This window comes from Pelobates fuscus, chromosome 11 (assembly GCF_036172605.1).
Source record: "Pelobates fuscus isolate aPelFus1 chromosome 11, aPelFus1.pri, whole genome shotgun sequence".
In the NCBI taxonomy this organism is placed as follows: Eukaryota; Metazoa; Chordata; class Amphibia; order Anura; family Pelobatidae; genus Pelobates; species Pelobates fuscus.
The window spans coordinates 27,964,458-27,984,431 of NC_086327.1; the positions used below are offsets into that span (position 1 = coordinate 27,964,458).

Here is a 19,974-nt window from a genome sequence, read left to right on the forward strand (position 1 = left end):
TGCACACTGGCAGTCACATATACACACAAGGTGCCACAAACAAATTTTTAATGATATAGTATACATGTTATTTTTAGGAATCCTCCTGATTGCCTACTTTTTGGGTAAAGGATAGTGGCTTTTCTTCGTGTTTAGAGAAGTGTGCTGGAACAGGTTTGTGCTAAGGGTGCCATCAATGTGACAGTAAGGGGCCTGCTCCACGGCTGATTTTTTATGAAATTCCGTTAGAGACGATTGAAAATTACCATATTTTGTTTCAGTGACTAAGTGCAAGTGGGTACCCATGCTGGAGCTAGTGTCTGGGGTCACCTGGTACTGTCATTTTATTCAGTGTTAAACCATTGTTAATGTTTTAATGTTAAACAGGATTCCCAAAAGCCCACCCCCCTGTGCTGCTTGGGCTAATTAGGATTATTAGCCTGAGCAGTAATAAGCAGCTGTGATTGGCTGAGAGTGTCAATCTATGGCTTGTATGAATCAGTATGGCTACAAGGAAGTGTATAAACTCTGCCTTAAATATATCCCCAGTGGGGGGTGGGGCTATGGGAAATAAGGGACCCACATTCAGAGTTAAATTGCTTGAAAATGGTTTAACACTGAATGGAGGGACAGAGCCAGGGGATTCCAGGGACTATAACCAATTGAATGAGAATTAATTGTTGTAGGATTACCTTTCTGACTACAATGAATATATGACTGCTGATCCTTCTGGAAATCATTAAAACGTGAACTATTTGGGGTCCTTGAAAGTTGAAATGTTAATACCGGTATATTTTTAATTCAGGAGGTAATTTTGTTTTCCTTTCAATTTTATTTGTAAGAAGCAAATAATACGACGATAAAGATAAATAATTGGAAGGCGACATGACTAAAAGGAAATCATTGAATAAATTGGATGTACATGTACAGACTATGGACTCAAGACCTCCCGTGTTAGTGTCAGATAGTAATTAGAAAGTTAGAATGTCTTTTGTTTTCTTTTTTCTTTTAGGTCCCATGTATGGCTCTCTCCTACGTGCTTGGCAATCATTTATGACTGCCACGGAGCGGCTCAGCGAACTTCACACACAGATCCAAAAGACTTTGGTAACCGATGATGCTGATAAAATCCGCAATTGGCAAAGGGAGACATATCATCGCAAGATATTTGGAGGCTTCAAGGAGTCATGTGAGATTGACAATGGGTTCTACAAGGCACAGAAGCCATGGGCAAAAAAGTTAAAAAAGGTATTTTTTCACTCAGTTTTTTCATTTCTACTAATAAAACATCTCCACATGTTTCTTCTCTGGTTGGCTAAAGAGTTTATGGTGGCTTTTATATTTACATCTGTCATCAGTTACCCTGTATTCTGTCTTGCCACCTTTCTCTCCTCTTTTCTAGTTTTCTACAGAAATCTTGACCCAGAAAGTCCTTTGATTTTCTTTCTACTGCTCTTCCCTATCATTTGACTATTTTTATGCTTTCTAATCGTCTGCCTACTGATTTCTTTCTTGTCCATCTTTGCATACATTTCTCAATATTTAGGAAATTTTGGGTACCTGTAGAAGTAATGGAGGTCACTGGTCCTCACTTTCTTTCTCAGAGAATTTAACCATGCATTATTGACGCAATTTTTTGTTCATCTGATTAGAAATATAATTTTCGTCCAGGTCTGTGGATGAATGCAATGACCTGCGCTACTTTATTTTTACCCTTCTGAAATAGAAAACCACAAATGACCTCTTCATGGCTATATAAGTGATAGACATGTGCAATTCGTCAATGTCAATTCGGACGAATTTCAGGCAATTCGGACATTCGGATATTTCCGAATGTCCGAATAGCTGAATTGCCGAAGTCCCGAATTTCGGAATGCCAAACTGAAGTCCCCGAAGTGCCGAACTCCTGAATTTCGGAATGCCAAACCGAATATTTTGCCCATGCACATCCCTAATAAGTGACTATTTCTCCTTGGACTATTAATATTGAGGTTCCTGGACCTGTTTGGTTTATGGGTCCAGGTTTGTGCTCCTATACAGATGCACTGTAAATGATCAATAATACAACAATGGTTGCCTCTCCCTCGATAACCGATCCAGTACCTTTTTTTTATGTATCTAATTTTAAAGCATATTTACTGGCCCATATCTGGATGACTAATCCAAAGAGAATCCCTTCTCAACAAATAACGTGTGCATCCATGTATGTGGCTCCATTGACCATTGACCATACCAAAAAGAAACAAACTACAACTTTTCCAATTACTCCTCAATATTTTTTTTTCTAGAGTGTATTTCCTCATTCAAAGTATGTTTAAACGTTCTTTCTCCTAATCAACAGTATCCATCCAAGAATTGTCTTCATGATACCAGTATGTCCCAGAACGCATGTACCGTAGCATGTTCAAAACCTTACACACTGTGTGTGCTTGTTCACAGGTAGAGAAATCCAAGGCAGCCTATCACAAAGCGTGCAAGAAGGAGCACTTTGCCACAATCCGAGAAAACAATGGAAAGATTAACCCGGAACTGTCTCCCGAGAAACTAAAGAAACTAACAGAAGACCATGAGAAATACACACATGATAAGGAAAAGGTGAATCATCACCGTGAAAATCTCTCTACTACTGCCAGCTCCAGTAGAAAACCAGACAATTGTATTTTCTTGTTAACGAACCTATTTTTACTTTGTTTTTACAAAATGTCTCTGGTTTATATTTTATGTTTTAATGGTTTTCCTTCAGGTATAGTATATGTAATCCATGTTATGACTTTAGCTAGGGGGGGATTAATGCTATTTACATAGAAAGACCTCTTAAATGTAAAAGTAAGCTATTGGAAATTAGTGCAGGCATACTACTTTAATGTAAGAAATACAGCCTAAGTTTAAACCTTACAGGCATGCATTTGTCTCGTTTTGCCACTCTATCTCCATGAACCCTCCATCTATTTTCAACAGTATTTAGTTTCTCTCAACTGACTTCCCTTGTCTCCGGTCCTTTGATCGCACAATCCGATTTCACATTGTAAAGGATAATATAACTTGTTACTTGGAAAGCTTGAGAAGACTTTACTGCTGGATGGTAGGCACCCAGTCAATGTATCCTCCACTGGACAAACCGCTAGAGATGCTCACTCATGGTTCTGTGCTCTAGAATGATAGCATCATATACACTACCCAGTGCTCTGCCAGAGAACGAGCTGGGGTTTTGAAAAGAGCACTGCTAGACGTCTGTGCTGCAGCTTTGTGGAAGGGAAATCCGGTCTTCCTAACCATCAAATGGTGCTGCACAGTATCTTGGTACCCAAGTGAGTTGATATAATCCCAAATATCCATTGAAATGATTTTTTGGGGCTATTTTGATCTAAATGTTGCAGTTAGCTGTCATCTCTATTGAACTTGGTGCTCAGTGCAGGTGTGGCCCAAAAGGCATATCCACAGGTACAATACCCATGATGCTTTGTGAAGCTTAAGGCTGGTAAAGCATTATGGGAATGGTAGTTTTTCAAAAGCTTGACGTGTTGTTTTCACCGATCCTAGACTAGTGAGTAGATCTGGTCGAAAAGGAGTTTGTCCACATGGGACATATAATTTTATAATATATCTGATGATAAAATATTGTTGTGACATTGCAGGTGAAGCAGAGGTACGAGAAATCTCTACAGGAGCTTAATAAGTATAATGCCAAATACATGGAGGAAATGGAAACCGTGTTCGACCAAAGCCAACAGATGGAACAGAAAAAGATTCTCTTCCTCAAACAGGCTCTTCATTCTGTACACAAACATCTCGACATCACCAGCAATGAGAGGTGAGCAGTCCACACCTTACTACACTCTATATGACTCCAAGAACCCCAATAAAATCACTTTCTACACATCCCACATCCACAAAAGGTCTCATCTGGGAGAATGACCTGACTGCTCACTCCAAGAGCAATGGAATGATCACAGAGTCGCATGGGCTGTATGTTGTGGTCAGCAGGAGCTCACATTTAAGATTCTGCATGCTTTAGTTTCCAGGACACAAATGAGCTAATATACATGTTTACACTGATCAGCCACAACATTAAAATTACCTGCCTAATATCTTGCAAGTCCCCCTCGTGTTGCCAAAACAGCTCTGATGCGTGGACCTCTGAACATGTCCTGTGGTATCTGGCACCAAGACATTAGCAGCAAGTTGCAGGGTTGGGCCTCAATGGATCGGATTTGTTGTTCCAGCACATCCCACAAAATGCTCAATCAGATTAAAATCTGAGGGATTTGGAGGCCAAGGCAACACCTTGAACTCTTTGTCACACAATTTTTGCATGAGGCAGGGTGCGTTATCTTGCTGAAATAGGCCATTGCCATCAGGGAACACCATTGCCATGAAAGGGGTGTACGTGGTCTGCAACAATCTCTAGGTTAGTGGTACGTATCAAAGTAACATACACATGATTGCCAGAACCCAAAGTTTTACCAGCAGAACATTGACCGGAGCATAACAATGCATCCACGAGCCTGCCTTCTTCCCATAGTGCATCCTGCTACAATCTCTTCCCCAGGTAAACGACGCACACGCAGGCGACCATCCACCTGATCTAAAAGAAAGTGTGATTTATCAGAACAGGTAACCTTCTTCCATTGTTCCACGGACCGGTTCCGACACTCACGTCTCCATTGAAAGCGCATTCAGCAGGAAACAGGGGTTATCATGGACACTCTGACTGGCCTGCATCTATGCATCCACATACACAGCAAACTGTGTGATGAAGGTTTTTCAGCACTTTGAGCTATAGAAGCTCTTCTGTGTGATCGAACAAGACAGGCTAGCCTTCACTCCCCACGTGCATCAGTGAGCCTTGGGCGTCCATGACCCTGACACCAGTTCACTGGTTGTCCTTCCTTGCACCACTTTTGGTAGATATTAACCACCATATACCGTGAACACCCCACAAGACTTCCGTAACAATATAACCAATATTATTCCCTTTACTTGTCATTGTTTTTAATGGTGTGGCTGATCAGTGTATGTAGTGACTGGTAGTACATGAAACGAGTTGCACTGTGCTATGTGGAATTCAATTTCTGGAGGGGAGGAAACCAAATAAATATTCATTGTGGAATCCTGCAGGATGTGAGTTCTGTATACAGCAAGGCAGACTGCACGTTTTTTGTTTTTTTTAGAAGACCTAATGAGACACAGTGTTAGCAGGATATAAGCAGTAGGATTACAATGCTATAACACAGGCATTGTGTGCTAAGGTAAGAGTTGATCAACACCATTATATTTTGATTAGTAAGATACAAGATGAATAACCAAGATATATTAAATATGGCTAAGCGAGCTAGGACCAAACACTGATACGTGAACAACCCTACAGGCCATAATAAAGGGAGATGGGTTCCAAAGACATTCTGCTTGGGTTGGAAATCTCAGGGGAGACTGCATGGGTAAGAGTCTCTGGGTGAGGTAAGGTAATCAGCTGATGCCCCCTAGGGAGGAAGAGTCACCAGGTGCTGCAGATTGGTAACACTTCCAGGCGTACCAGAGAAACAGCCTGCCAGGGCTCTGAGTTGATGTTGTTTTATAGGACCAAGCGTGCTCCAGTAGAGCGACCGCCAGCGTGGGATCAGCGGGGACACGGTAAGTCCCCTGGACGGCGGGGTTGTTCTTTGCCACCCTCCGGCATTTAGAGCAACCCCAAAAAGGACGGTATAGAACGCCCGCCTTCCTTAAGGGGTTAAAGGAAAACGCCGGTCCCCAATACAACATTAATGCATTTGATAGATCTTGACCTCATTAATATGCTGCCTTTATTTTGCTTGTATATCTACGGTTTTTGCACATAAAAAGAATATAAATGTGTTGGAGAATGGTGCACCAGGCGCTATTCTCTGTATTCACGACTCCTAATGCCAGAAAGTTGCACTTATCAGTGTATGTATACAGTGTCAGCCCCAACAGCACTGAGTGGACTGTTTTTAATTCCCAACCTGGCTGCAGACAGGCATAGAAACTGCAAACAGGTAGTGATATCCTTACAATATGTCTCCATGTGTATCCTCGCCTTCAAATGCTGGTTGATTTTTTTTGTTCAGATCATTCAGTGCTGTGAGTGGGTACTGTGCGTACATTCGATAAGGAAGTATTTTTCTGGAGTGAGGGGGAGTGCCTAAAGAGGCTGGTTTATGGTTCGGCATTCAGAAGGAAAAAAAACATTGAGCATGCAAATCCCAGCAAACAAACAACAACACAAAACAACAGCAAATGAATTATGCCAAAACCATCACATGCCTTAAAGCTATGTTGGGGCCGGAATGTCTTTTTAAGCTGGCAAGTATTACTGTTTTGGACCCACATACAAATGACTCAAAATGTACCAATGTACATGTGAATTATGCTTATCTACCTTTAATGAATTGGCCAATGTATGCTGTACGTTTTATTTACAGTGTGCAAGTAGTGTATAATGACCTGAATCAGGCAATAATGACCGTTAACGAACAGGACGACTTGAAGTGGTGGAGAAACAAGCATGGCCCGGGGATGTTAATGAATTGGCCCCAGCTGGAGGTACTGTTTCTGATCATATGTCATGTTTTATTTCTCGTATTCTGAATATCGGCATACTGCTCACATTGTAAGGTTTATTCCATAAAAAGTGTTGAGTTGAAAACTTGTGCCAAAATAACTGAATTTTAAATATTTTCCGGTGAGAGTCCTTTTTCCCATCTATTCCTCTAAACCATGAATACATACCTCTCATATTGAAAGATACACTATAGTCACCAAAACAACTTTAGCTTAATGAAGCAGTTTATGTGTATAGATCAGGGATAGGCAACATTCGGCTCTGCAGATGTTTTGGACTACACCTCCCATGATGCTTTGCCAGCATTATGTGTGTAAGAGCATTATGGGGGATGTAGTCCACAACATCTGGAGAGCCGAAGGTTGCCTATCCCTGGTATAGATCATACCCCTGCAGTCTCACTGCTTAATTCTCTGCCATTTAGGAGTTAAATCACTTTCTTTCTTTTTATGCAGCCCTAACCACACCTCCCCTGACTGTGACTGACACAGCCTGCATAAAAAAATTTGGTTTAATTTTCAATCAGTTAACTTTAGAAGTTTTTATCTTCTGCTCTCTAGATTTAACTTTAGTAATACACAGGAGGCTCCTGCAAGATCTAGCAAGCTATTAACAATGTAGGAGATAAGAATTTCTAAATTAAACAGAAATTGCAATAACAGAAGTGTAAACATTAGATGACTCTTTACAGGAAGTGCTTAGAAAAGGCTATGCAAGTCACATGCAGGGAAGTGTGACTAGCGCTGTGATTTTACTACTAAATGGCAGAGAATTGAGACTGCAGGTTTATGATATATACAGCAAAACTGCTTAATTAAGTTAAAGTTGTTTTGGTGACTATAGTGTCCCTTTAATTTCTCTAAGAAGGTGGATTTATGGTCCCTCAGGCAGACCAGTGTACCATAGCCAGTAATGGTAAACTGAAACAGTTATCCATAGAATGCAGTCAGAGGAATTTAAGGGAACCGGAGAGGCCTTTTCCAGAATTAGAATGTCTGGTGCAAAGTTCATGAGACCTGCTGGAGGTCAGAGAGGTTTGCATCATGTGAGTCTCTACAGGCTTATTAAAGGACCACTATAGTGCCAGTCCTCACTCCTCACTCTATAGGGTCCTTGGGTCCCCTCACCCTCAGGGCCCCCCTCCCGCCGGGCTCTAAGGTGAGGAAGGGGTTAAACGCTTACCTTTTTTCCAGCGGCGGGCTCCCTCTGCGCTGGGGACTATCCTCCTCCTTTCCCCATCATCGGCTGAATGCGCATGTGCGGCACGAGCCGCGGGCGCATTCAGCCAGTACATAGGAAAGCATTCTCAGTGCTTTCCTATGGACGCTGACGTCTTCTCACTGTGAAAATCACAGTGAGAAGCGTGGAAGCGCTTCTAGCCAGGGCCAGTGCAAGGATTTTTGCCGCCCTAGGCAAAATAAAGATTTGCCGCCCCCCCAGTGACATCACAATGCCCTACCCATATGATCTGCCATATGAACTAACCCCAGTGCTGCACACAGTGCGTGTTTACATTAAAAGGCCTGCAGGGACAAAATATAGACACCAGAACCACTTAATTAAGCTGCAGTGGTTCTGGGGACTAAATTGTCCCTTTAATGTGAGGTAAATTAGAGATTAGTGTCACTAATAATATACTAGATTGCCTACTTACAACCAGATGAGGATGATGATGGGCTGCAGTTTGGCTCCACTGGTCTGGTGTAGAACAGGCTCTCTGCAGGCTGTTTGTAACTGTGGTCACAAAATTCAATGTTCTGGGAGAACGGGAAGCAGCTCCATTTTTTGGGGCCCCTTACACAGCTCAAGGTCTGGGCCCCAGGGCCTGACGGTGAGTATGTCCATAAGGTCCACCCATAAGTCCACCTATATGTTCGCTCACAAGAAGTGGAGTGTGTAGGGGATGTGTTATGGTAGAGGATCTAATGTGTGTGCTTATGGAATTGTAGCGGAGAGCCGATCTTTCACAGCTATTCTCCACTAGAGATCCCAGTGAGGCTCAGGAACAAGGTGATGATAAGTCCATAGGCAAGGTTTCTAGCAGGTAGAGTAATACAGCAATATCCCCATCGCAATCCCAATAACTGGACGACACACAGTTGACTAGCTTTATTCCACAGTTCCTTATAAAGCCCTCTCCCATGCAAGGGAGGAGGTTCTATCACTTAAGACATTATCCAATCTGTGAACAGTAACCTCCCACACATCTCCTCCCCTCCTCTGGCATCATAATCCCCTTATCATGTACATAGTTTTACCCAAGTTTTGGATGTACCCTAAATACTTGGGGTACATCCACAAATCCAATATCTCCAGATAGCCCTAGTCTGGAGGAACAACATATTTTAAAATCAGCCCATTCGGATAAAGCGTTCGGGAGTTATGGGACTTTAAATTATTGACCGACCGCAGGGGTAAAGTATCTGAAAACAGTTCCATGCATTTTGGCCCTGCGGTCGGTCACAAACAGGCGAATACAAACGGGTGAAGTATTGCTGTTAAGTGGCCTGACGGGGATTCGGATGAATCCCCTAGTTCGTGGGGTTCTTTCTACCGAACGGCGGGCCGTTCGGTAGTTTCCCCACGAAGTATTAGGAGTCTGGAGGTCTCAGCGGTGGTTGCCTAGTCAAGTGTCCGATTTCGGTTCCAGACACTCGACGGCAAAACACCGCTGTTCGGCAGTTTAAGATGGCCACCGCCACGTGTTCATATCCCGAATGGCGGACACCCAGAGGACAAAGACCACACTGCACGAATAGGTAATTACCCGTTTGCAACATTGTTGCCAACGGTAATTGAAGGCACACTTTACACAGGGTGGTCTGGTTGTTCGGTAGTTTCATTCCCTTGTTTCATTCGAATGATTCTACCGAACAACCAGAGGAATACAGTCCTTTACACATATTCAACTGCCAATATAACCGGATACCATGATTTCTATGCATGTTCACACACATTAAACTAGCAATATGACCAAATACAATTATTCCCATACATGTTGTAGGACAGCCCGGTACCAATCCGCTACACTGCTCCCCCTTGCCCACAAGCCGGCATACACAGTCTGATCCAACACGGATCGGCTTGGGGATGTCCGGGGGCTCACGGATCATTTCTCTAAGTCAGTTTGTCTTGACAACCCGTCAGCATTTCCATTCTGCTTACCCGGCCGGTACTGGATATTAAAGTCAAAAGGCTGTAGCGCCAAACTCCAGCGCAGCAGCCTGGCGTTGTCCCCAGCCACCCGGTTCAGCCAGACTAACGGGTTGTGATCCGTGAGCAAGGAAAAGGGCTGTCCATATAAATAGGGCTGCAGTTTCTTTAGGGCCCACACCACAGCCAGGCACTCCTTTTCCATGGCGGCGTAGCTTACTTCTCGAGGTAACAGTTTGCGACTGATGTAAGCCACTGGATGTTCGCCGCCATCGGCCCCGACTTGACTCAGTACTGCCCCCAATCCAAACATAGAAGCGTCTGTGTGAACAAGAAAACATTTAGCTGGATTGGGAGCTGCCAAGACAGGGGCATTTATCAGTGCATTTTTCAATTGTTGGAATGCCTGCTCACACTCCGGGGTCCAGTTTACTTGGCGGGGAAGATTCTTACGGGTCAGGTCAGTGAGTCGTTTGGCCAGGGCGCTATAATTGGGAACAAACTTCCTGTAATACCCCGCTGTCCCTAGAAACGCTAAAACCTGGGTCTTAGTCCTAGGGGTGGGCCACTGGGCTACAGCCTCTACTTTGGCGGGTTCGGGTTTCTGTTTACCGCACCCTACTCTATGTCCCAGGTACTGTACCTCAGCCATTCCGATACTACACTTGGCTGGCTTCAAGGTCAAACCTGCTTCCCTTATCCTATCTAGCACAGCTCCTATGTGAGCTAAGTGTTCCTGCCACGTATTGCTAAAAATAGCAATATCGTCCAGGTAGGCACAGGTATAGTCCTGAAATCCATCCAGGAGTCGATCCACCATCCTTTGGAAGGTGGCTGGGGCGTTTTTCATCCCAAATGGCATGACCTTAAACTGGTACAAGCCAAATGGGGTGACAAAGGCCGACTTCGGGATGGCGTCTGGGGCCAGGGGGATTTGCCAATAACCTTTACACAAGTCAATAGTGGTGAGGTATTGGCCCCTGGCCATTCTGTCCAGTAACTCGTCTATCCGGGGCATCGGATAGGCGTCGGATACGGTCTTCTCGTTCAATCTCCTATAGTCCACGCAGAAGCGGGTCGTACCGTCTCGCTTTGGTACGAGGACTACAGGAGATGCCCAAGGACTGTCTGAGGGTTCAATCACCCCCAGTTGGAACATCTCGTCGATCTCCTTACGCATGTTTGCCCGTACCGCTTCTGGGATGCGGTAGGGAGTCTGACGCATGGGTAGTTGCCCTGGGGTCTCGACCCGGTGAGTTGCCAGAGGCGTGTATCCAGGTACATTAGAGAACGTGTCGCGTTTCTCTTCTAATAGTTGCTGTACCTCGATCCGCTCCTGTGGGCTCAGCCGATCTCCCAGCGCAACCTCCCCTAAATCCCCGGACAACTGCCCATCCCCCAGCAAATCGGGGAGGGGTAAGCTGTCAAACTCTTCCGTGTTAGGGGCACAGATGGCGGTTACCTCCTCAGTACGCTCGTGGTAGGGCTTCAGCATGTTCACATGGAGCATGCGTCGCCCCCCAGTCCCTGTGCAGGGGCCGATAATATAGGTGGTGTCACATCTTTGCTCCACCACCTTATATGGGCCCTGCCAGGCGGCCTGTAACTTATCATGTCGGACAGGTTTTAAAATTAGTACTTTCTGCCCGACCTGAAAGCTACGGTCCCTGGCTCCCCGATCATACCATGTGCGCTGGCGGGTCTGGGCCTCCTGAAGGTTTTCCCTTACCGTCTTGGTCAACGCTTCTAGGCGGTCCCGAAAGGCCAACACATATGGTATGATGGGGGTGCCGTCTGTGCTCCGGTCTCCCTCCCAATGCTCTCTAATAAGATCTAATGGGCCTCGGACCCTCCTCCCAAACAGTAATTCAAACGGGGAGAACCCTGTGGATTCCTGCGGCACCTCCCGGTATGCGAATAGGAGGTGGGGCAGGAATCGTTCCCAGTCCTTGTGGGTCTCTGCGAAGGTTCGGAGCATCTGCTTCAAGGTACCATTGAATCGTTCGCAGAGCCCGTTCGTCTGGGGGTGGTAAGGGGCACTGATAATAGGCTTAATGCCACAGATCCTCCAAAGGTGTTGGGTGAATTCTGCGGTAAACTGGGTACCCTGATCCGAGATAATCTCCCTGGGTAATCCCATCCGGGAGAATATCCGCATGAGGGCATCCGCGACCGTTTCAGCGTGGATGTTGGTCAGAGCCACTGCCTCTGGATACCTGGTGGCATAATCTACTACCGTTAAAATATACCTTTTTCCTGACAGGCTAGCTTTATTGAGGGGGCCTATCAGATCCACCGCTATTCGGCTAAAAGGTTCCTCTATTATGGGTAAGGGGTGAAGTTTAGCCTTCCTGCGATCTCCCCTTTTCCCCACTCGCTGGCAGGTATCGCAAGTCGTGCAATATCTGCGTACTTCCTGGCTAATCCCTGGCCAGAAGAAACTCTGGGTTAGTCTGTACCTGGTGCGACTAACCCCTAGATGTCCGGATAGCGGAATATCATGCGCTATCCGGAGTAATTCAGCCCGGTACCGCTGCGGTACCACTAATTGTCTCCTCGCTATCGGGTCTGACCCCGTAATCTGCTTGCTTGTTTCCCTGTACAAAAGTTGTTTATCCCAGATAAATCTCTCTCCCTCCGCCCCGGGGGGACCCGTGACAACCTTGTCCCTATACACCTGAAGCGTGGGGTCTGTTGCAACTTCAGCTACAAATTCATTAGGTGGAGCCCAGGGGACACATTCTAGAGGGGGGGTAGGGTTGCTTACCTGGACCTCCGGCAGTGTGTTGTGGTCCTGGATGCGGGCCTGTTGTCCGGTGACTACAGGGTTGACCTCCCCTGTGGTGGGCGACTGGGGCTCAAAAGCAGAAGTGAGCCTCCCCAGATCGTTCCCCAATAAAACCTCCGCCGGTAAATGCGGCATCAACCCCACCTCCACTTCCCCTGCCCCCGCTCCCCAATGTAAATGTACCCTTGCTGTAGGTAGCCGGTACACTGCTCCCCCAGCTACCCGGACGGCAACAGTTTTGTTCAGTTTTGCCTGATCTGAAATCAGGTGGCTCTGTACCAAAGTGATGGTGGCTCCCGAATCTCGTAACCCCCGGACTGCTGTACCATTCAGATATACGGTCTGTCGATGGTGCCGTAGATTGTCCACATTGGCCTGGACAGGATCTGCCTCGTGCAGTACATCCCATTGTTCCACAGTGGTAATGGGGACTGCGGAACCATACGGGGTGGCAACTAGGTCCTGGTAGTGGTGGGCTGCGGCCGCCCTGGGTGGAGGTGGGCCTGGACGAATCCAGGTGGAACGGTCCCGCAGCTGTGGGCATTCCCTTTTATAATGTCCCCACTTCTGGCAGGGATGACAGGGGCCAGCGGTGGGTTGTCGGAACCGGGGCTGTGCAGCGGGTGGTGGTGGTGGTGGTAGTGGTCTCGGTGGAGCTGGGGTGTAGGTGGTTCCCCCGAATGTTTTAAAGGTTGCTTTTGGAGCTGCAGGTTTTTGTGGCCTGCGTGCATCCAGGTAGTCATCTGCTTTTCTAGCAGCCTCGGTGAGGGAAGTAGGGTTTCTGTCCCTTACCCATTCCTGGACCTCACTGGTTACTCCCTCATAGAACTGCTCCATCAGCAACATCTGTATTATATCCTCCATAGAACGTGCCTTGCTAGCTTGCACCCACCCGAGTGCTGCCCTCTGTAATCGGCATGCCCACTCTGCGTGCGAGTCCTTCTCTGCTTTCTTTAGATCCCGGAATCTCCGCCGGTATGCCTCGGGTGTTATAGCATACCTGGCGAGTATAATTTCTTTTACTTTACTGTAATTCCTTATTTCGTTATTAGGTACAGTCCGATATGCCTCTGCTGCCCTCCCGGTTAACCTTCCGGCCAAAATAGGTACCCAGTCCTCTGTGTTAATTTTATGCAGTGCACACAGTCTCTCAAAGTCTTGCAGGAAAGCGTCTATATCTTCCTCTGCCTCCACATATGTTTTAAAAGCCTGGTACGGTATTTTAGGCTTACCTTCCTGTGGCACACTACTTGCAGAGCTTTGTTCTGGAACGGTTGTCGCCTGTGTCCTTAGGATGAATTCTTGTACCTCGGACACTGTCCTGGTAATAATTTCTGCTGGGGGGTTTTCCCCATAAAGGGATAGCCTGAACTGAACCTGCCTCTGGAATTCCGATTCTTGTGGTGTTCCTCCCGGCTCCCTCTGTGCCGGAACTGAATCGCCCTCCATTCTGTACTCTGCCATGAGTTCTGTAACAAGTACTGCTTTCTTCTTATTGCTGGCTTGTATACCCCTTGCCTCTAGGAGGTCCTTTAGCGTGGAGCGTTTTAGCGCAGAAAAATCAATCTCCATCCGTACTCCATTTACGCTTGTTCCTCTGTGAGTTTGGATCCCACCGCTGCCACCAATGTAGCGGAGAGCCGATCTTTCACAGCTATTCTCCACTAGAGATCCCAGTGAGGCTCAGGAACAAGGTGATAAGTCCATAGGCAAGGTTTCTAGCAGGTAGAGTAATACAGCAATATCCCCATCGCAATCCCAATAACTGGACGACACACAGTTTCAGGAGTAGAACTGACTAGCTTTATTCCACAGTTCCTTATAAAGCCCTCTCCCATGCAAGGGAGGAGGTTCTATCACTTAAGACATTATCCAATCTGTGAACAGTAACCTCCCACACATCTCCTCCCCTCCTCTGGCATCATAATCCCCTTATCATGTACATAGTTTTACCCAAGTTACTTGGGGTACATCCACAAATCCAATATCTCCAGATAGCCCTAGTCTGGAGGAACAACATATTTTAAAATCAGCCCATTCGGATAAAGCGTTCGGGAGTTATGGGACTTTAAATTATTGACCGACCGCAGGGGTAAAGTATCCGAAAACAGTTCCATGCATTTTGGCCCTGCGGTCGGTCACAAACAGGCGAATACAAACGGGTGAAGTATTGCTGTTAAGTGGCCTGACGGGGATTCGGATGAATCCCCTAGTTCGTGGGGTTCTTTCTACCGAACGGCGGGCCGTTCGGTAGTTTCCCCACGAAGTATTAGGAGTCTGGAGGTCTCAGCGGTGGTTGCCTAGTCAAGTGTCCGATTTCGGTTCCAGACACTCGACGGCAAAACACCGCTGTTCGGCAGTTTAAGATGGCCGCCGACACGTGTTCGTATCCCGAATGGCGGCCACCCAGAGGACAAAGACCACACTGCACGAATAGGTAATTACCCGTTTGCAACATTGTTGCCAACGGTAATTGAAGGCACACTTTACACAGGGTGGTCTGGTTGTTCGGTAGTTTCATTCCCTTGTTTCATTCGAATGATTCTACCGAACAACCAGAGGAATACAGTCCTTTACACACATTCAACTGCCAATATAACCGGATACCATGATTTCTATGCATGTTCACACACATTAAACTAGCAATATGACCAAATACAATTATTCCCATACATGTTGTAGGACAGCCCGGTGGTCTCTCCTCTCCCCCCCTGTCCATTAGTGGTCTCCCCCACACCCTAAGTGGTATCTTCTCATGCCCCCTTTCCATTAGTGGTCTCTTCTTTCCCCCCTCCCTTCCTGTAATCTCTTCTTTCCCCCTCCCTCCCTGTAATCTCTTCTTCCCCTCCCTCCCTGTAATCTCTTCTTTCCCCCTCCCTCCATGTAATCTCTTCTTCCCCCCTCCCTGTAATCTCTTGTCCCCCCTCCCTGTAATCTCTTCTTTCCCCCCTCCCTCCCTGTAATCTCTTCTTCCCCCCTCCCTGTAATCTCTTCTTCCCCCCTCCCTGTAATCTCTTCCACCTCCCTCTCTGTAATCTCTTCTTTCCCCCTCCCTCCCTGTAATCTCTTGACCCCCCTCCCTGTAATCTCTTCTCCCCCCCCCTCCCTCCCTGTAATCTCTTCCCCCTCCCTCCCTGTAATCTCTTCTTCCCCCATCCCTCCCTGTAATCTCTTCTTCCCCCCTCCCTGTAATCTCTTATTTTCCCCCTCCCTCCCTGTAATCTCTTCTCCCCCCTCCCTGTAATCTCTTCTCCCCCCTCCCTGTAATCTCTTCTTTCCCCCTCCCTGTAATCTCTCCCCTCTCCCTGTAATCTCTTCTTTCCCCCTCCCTGTAATCTCTTCTTTCCTCCCTCCCTGTAATCTCTTCTTTCCTCCCTCCCTGTAATCTCTTCTTTCCTCCCTCCCTGTAATCTCTTCTCCCCTCTCCCTGTAATCTCTTCTTTCCCCCTCCCTGTAATCTCTCCCCTCTCCCTGTAATCTCTTCTTTCCCCCCTCCCTGTAATCTCTTCTTTCCTCCCTCCCTGTAATCTCTTCTTTCCTCCCTCCCTGTAATCTCTTCTCCCCCTCCCTGTAATCTCTTCTTTTCCCCTCCCTGTAATCTCTCCCCCTCCCTGTAATCTCTTATTTCCCCCCTCCCTGTAATCTCTCCCCCCTCCCCCTCTGTAATCTCTTCTTTCCCCCTCCCTGTAATCTCTCCCCCCCTCCCTCCCTCCCTGTTATCTCTTCTTTCCCCCTCCCTGTAATCTCTTCTTCTCTCCCCCCCCCCTTTCTCCTCACCTCCCCTTCCTGTAGCGTGGCCGAGCTCCTCTACGGTCCGCGGTACAGGAGTTTCTGTTTCCTGTACCCGGCCGGACTGACAGGAAGTGCACACTGAGTGTACACTTCCTGTCAGTCCGGCCGGGACCGCGGACCGGAGAGGAGCTCGGCCACGCTACAGGGGAGGGGAGGTGAGGCAGTGCGGCAGCAGCCTGAGCGCTCTTTATAGAGCGCTCAGGCTGCTGCAGCATTTAAACGGCCGGCGATGGGGGCACCCTAGGCGGCTGCCTAGTTCGCCTTATAGGAAGCGCCAGCCCTGCTTCTAGCGGCTGTCAATGAGACAGCCACTAGAGGCTGGATTAACCCACAGGTAAACATAGCAGTTTCTCTGAATACCAAAACTTCTTCTGTGTAGAGATGTAGAGTACTCAGAAAGGAGAGATAAAACAAATATAGTGAATTACCGTGCTATGTTTACAGCAGAAAGGGTTAATCCTAGATGGACCTGGCACCCAGACCACTTCATTAAGCTGAAGTGGTCTGGGTGCCTATAGTGGTCCTTTAACCAAAGTGTGAGTTGCTGAAAATCAAAGTGAATTTAACATTTTAGGCCAAAATTTCAAGTAAAAAATTTGAATTTGTTTTGAATTTCTGGCGATCCACTCTTTAGGGAACTATCCAATTACATTCTAAACTTTGGTTTAACTAGGTAAACTCAGCATTTTGTTGGCTGTTTGGACCCTGTCGAGGTTAATGTAAGTCTAGGCAGAGCTATACATACTCAAGTAAAATGCCAGTGACTAACTAACTAACTTGTTGAAAAGTGTGTGACGAAAATAGGCACAAGCATACTAAACAACTTGCTGCAGAGTAACGTGTAAAAATATAAAAGGAACAATAAGCTTAGGGGATTTTTTTCTAAATTGTGATATAGAGAATATTGAAACCTCGGGGATTTAAAAAAAAAAAAAGATTTAGAATGATTAAGTTAGATGTTAAAGTTACCATATTTAAGTAAAAGTCAGACCTGGTAGGATCCAGAATTCAGGTGTACAGTTGCAAGAAAAAGTATGTGAACCATTTGGAATGATATGGATTTCTGCACAAATTGGTCATAAAATGTGATCTGATCATCATCTAAGTCACAACAATAGACCATCACAGTCTGCTTAAACTAATAACACTAATAACATTTATAATAATAAATGTTGCCATGTTTTTATTGAACACACCATGTAAACATTCACAGCGCAGGTGGAAAAAGTATGTGAACCCTTGGATTTAATAACTGGTTGAACCTCCTTTGGCAGCAATAACTTCAACCAAACATTTCCTGTAGTTGCAGATCAGACGTGCACAAAGGTCAGGAGTGATTCTTGACCATTCCTCTTTACAGAACTGTTTCAGTTCAGCAATATTCTTGGGATGACTGGTGTGAATCGCTTTCTTGAGGTCATGCCACAGCATCTCAATCGGGTTGAGGTCAGGACTCTGACTGGGCCACTTCAGAAGGCGTATTTTCTTCTGTTTAAGCCATTCTGTTGTTGATTTATTTCTATGCTTTGGGTCATTGTCCTGTTGCAACACCGATCTTCTGTTGAGCTTCAGCTGGTAGACAGATGGCCTTACGTTCTCCTGCAAAATGTCTTGATAAACTTGGGAATTAATTTTTCCTTTGATGATAACAATCTGTCCAGGCCCTGACGCAGCAAAGCAGCCCCAAACCATGATGCCCCCACCACCATACTTCACAGTTGGGATGAGGTTTTGATGTTGGTGTGCTGTGCCTCTTTTTCGCCACACATAGTGTTGCGTTTTTCTTCCAAACAACTCAACTTTGGTTTCATCTGTCCACAGAATATTTTGCCAGTACTGCTGTGGAACATCCAGGTGCTCTTGTGCAAACTGTAAATGTGCAGCAATGTTTTGTTTGGACAGCAGTGGCTTCCTCTGTGGTATCCTCCCATGAAATCCATTCTTGTTTAGTGTTTTATGTATTGTAGATTCGCTAACAGGGATGTTAGCATTTGCCAGTGACTCTAGGATTCTTCTTCACCCCATTGAGCAGTTTGCGCTGTGCTCTTGCAGTCATCTTTACAGGATGGCCACTCCTAGGGAGAGTAGCAACAGTGCTGAACGTAGAGTACTTAGAGTACTCAGAAAGGAGAGATAAAACAAATATAGTGAATTACCGTCACTGTGAAAGTGAATAAAATATACCAATCATTGCTCACCTTATTGAGAGCCAAATGACTGGGCTCTCAGGGTAATGCACACTGTGCCTTTAAGAGGCACAAGTCTTCTTTTAGCAGAGTTACCATATATTGATGTTGTCCTCTGCTAAAAGAAGACTTGTGCCGTCTTAAAGGCACAGTGTGCATTACCCTGAGAGCCCAGTCATTTGGCTCTCAATAAGGTGAGCAGTGATTGGTATATTTTATTCACTTTCACAGTGACGGTAATTCACTATATTTGTTTTATCTCTCCTTTCTGAGTACTCTACATTTCTACACAAAATAAGTTTTGGTATTAACTTAAAATTCCTCTGTGCCAGTGACTTGAGCCTATCCCTATAAGGCTCAGCACCATGTGAGTGTGTTTCTTACGGACTATATATCATTTCATGTATTTAAACATACTACACCATATTCTGTCTATTTCTCCCATTTAGACATTCTGTTATATTCATTCCCTCATATAAGGGTAAGTGTATATATTCAGCGCTTCACTGGTTTTTCATTTGTTGTGGTCGGTTCAACTTCTCTCCACTCTAACAACATTCCATTATTTCGGTTGCATGTTATTATGTTAGGTTAGAGGTACCTACACGAGTGTTGAGCTGTGTCAGGATCGGGACAGGGATCCAACACGCAGAGTACAAAGAGTGGAAAGGTACGTATACCGGGCCTTAGAATGGCCGGACTAACGTACCGAGAGTAAAGAATAGTCAGAGACAAGCCGAGGTCGAGGGAACGAGAAGACAGATAAGCGAGAGACAAGCCGGGTCAAGGGATAACAGAGAGACAGGGTAGTACAACGAGCCGAGTCAAAACCAAAAGAGCAAACTAGAATACCAGAGCACTGAGTGACTAGACAAGCTAGAACCACGACAGGGCAATGAGCTGAAGTAAGGAGTAAGCTTAAATACCCTGGCTCTGGATGGAAATCACGCCTCTGACAAGTACCGATTGGATATCGGACACTTGAGTGACAGATTGCTCGTGATAGCGTCATGACGTCACGTATTGAGCGTCCTGCTAGAAAAGGACGTGGATTCCTCGCGGCCGGTGTTTAAGTGACTGGATGAACCGCGAGGAACGGAGGAAACAGCTCGCCTGGACGGATACACCACCAAGTCTCTACCTCCCTTAGAGGTAGAGGCCTCAGGTACCCTGACAGTACCCCCCCTCTCAGATACGCCCACCGGGCGGAATGAACCGGGGCGAGATGGGAAGCGGAGGTGAAATGCTCTGCGAAGGCGAGAAGCATGGACGTCCTCCTGAGGTACCCAACTCCTCTCCTCAGGACCATATCCCCTCCAGTTGACCAGATATTGCAGTTTTCCCCTTGAAATTCTGGAGTCAATGATGGAGCTGACCTCGTACTCCTCCCGACCCTCCACCTGAACAGGACGAGGTGAGGAGACCTTAGAGGAGAATTTGTTGCAAATGAGGGGTTTCAACAAGGAGACATGAAAAGAGTTAGGAATGCGTAAGGC

The 19,974-nt window shown here is 46.2% G+C and overlaps 1 protein-coding gene across 2 annotated transcripts in view; it reads left to right on the plus strand.

Annotated features, from left to right (window-relative positions):
* The window catches only part of LOC134578129 (protein kinase C and casein kinase substrate in neurons protein 1-like), a 96,879-nt gene that overhangs the window by 61,725 nt on the left and 15,180 nt on the right, over window positions 1–19,974 (plus strand). For both annotated transcript variants that reach the window (XM_063437125.1, XM_063437126.1), the window contains exons 4-7: window positions 992–1,227; window positions 2,419–2,574; window positions 3,615–3,790; window positions 6,420–6,540. In XM_063437125.1, the coding sequence (XP_063293195.1) occupies window positions 992–1,227; window positions 2,419–2,574; window positions 3,615–3,790; window positions 6,420–6,540 (689 nt within the window). The remainder of the gene's footprint in view (window positions 1–991; window positions 1,228–2,418; window positions 2,575–3,614; window positions 3,791–6,419; window positions 6,541–19,974) is intronic.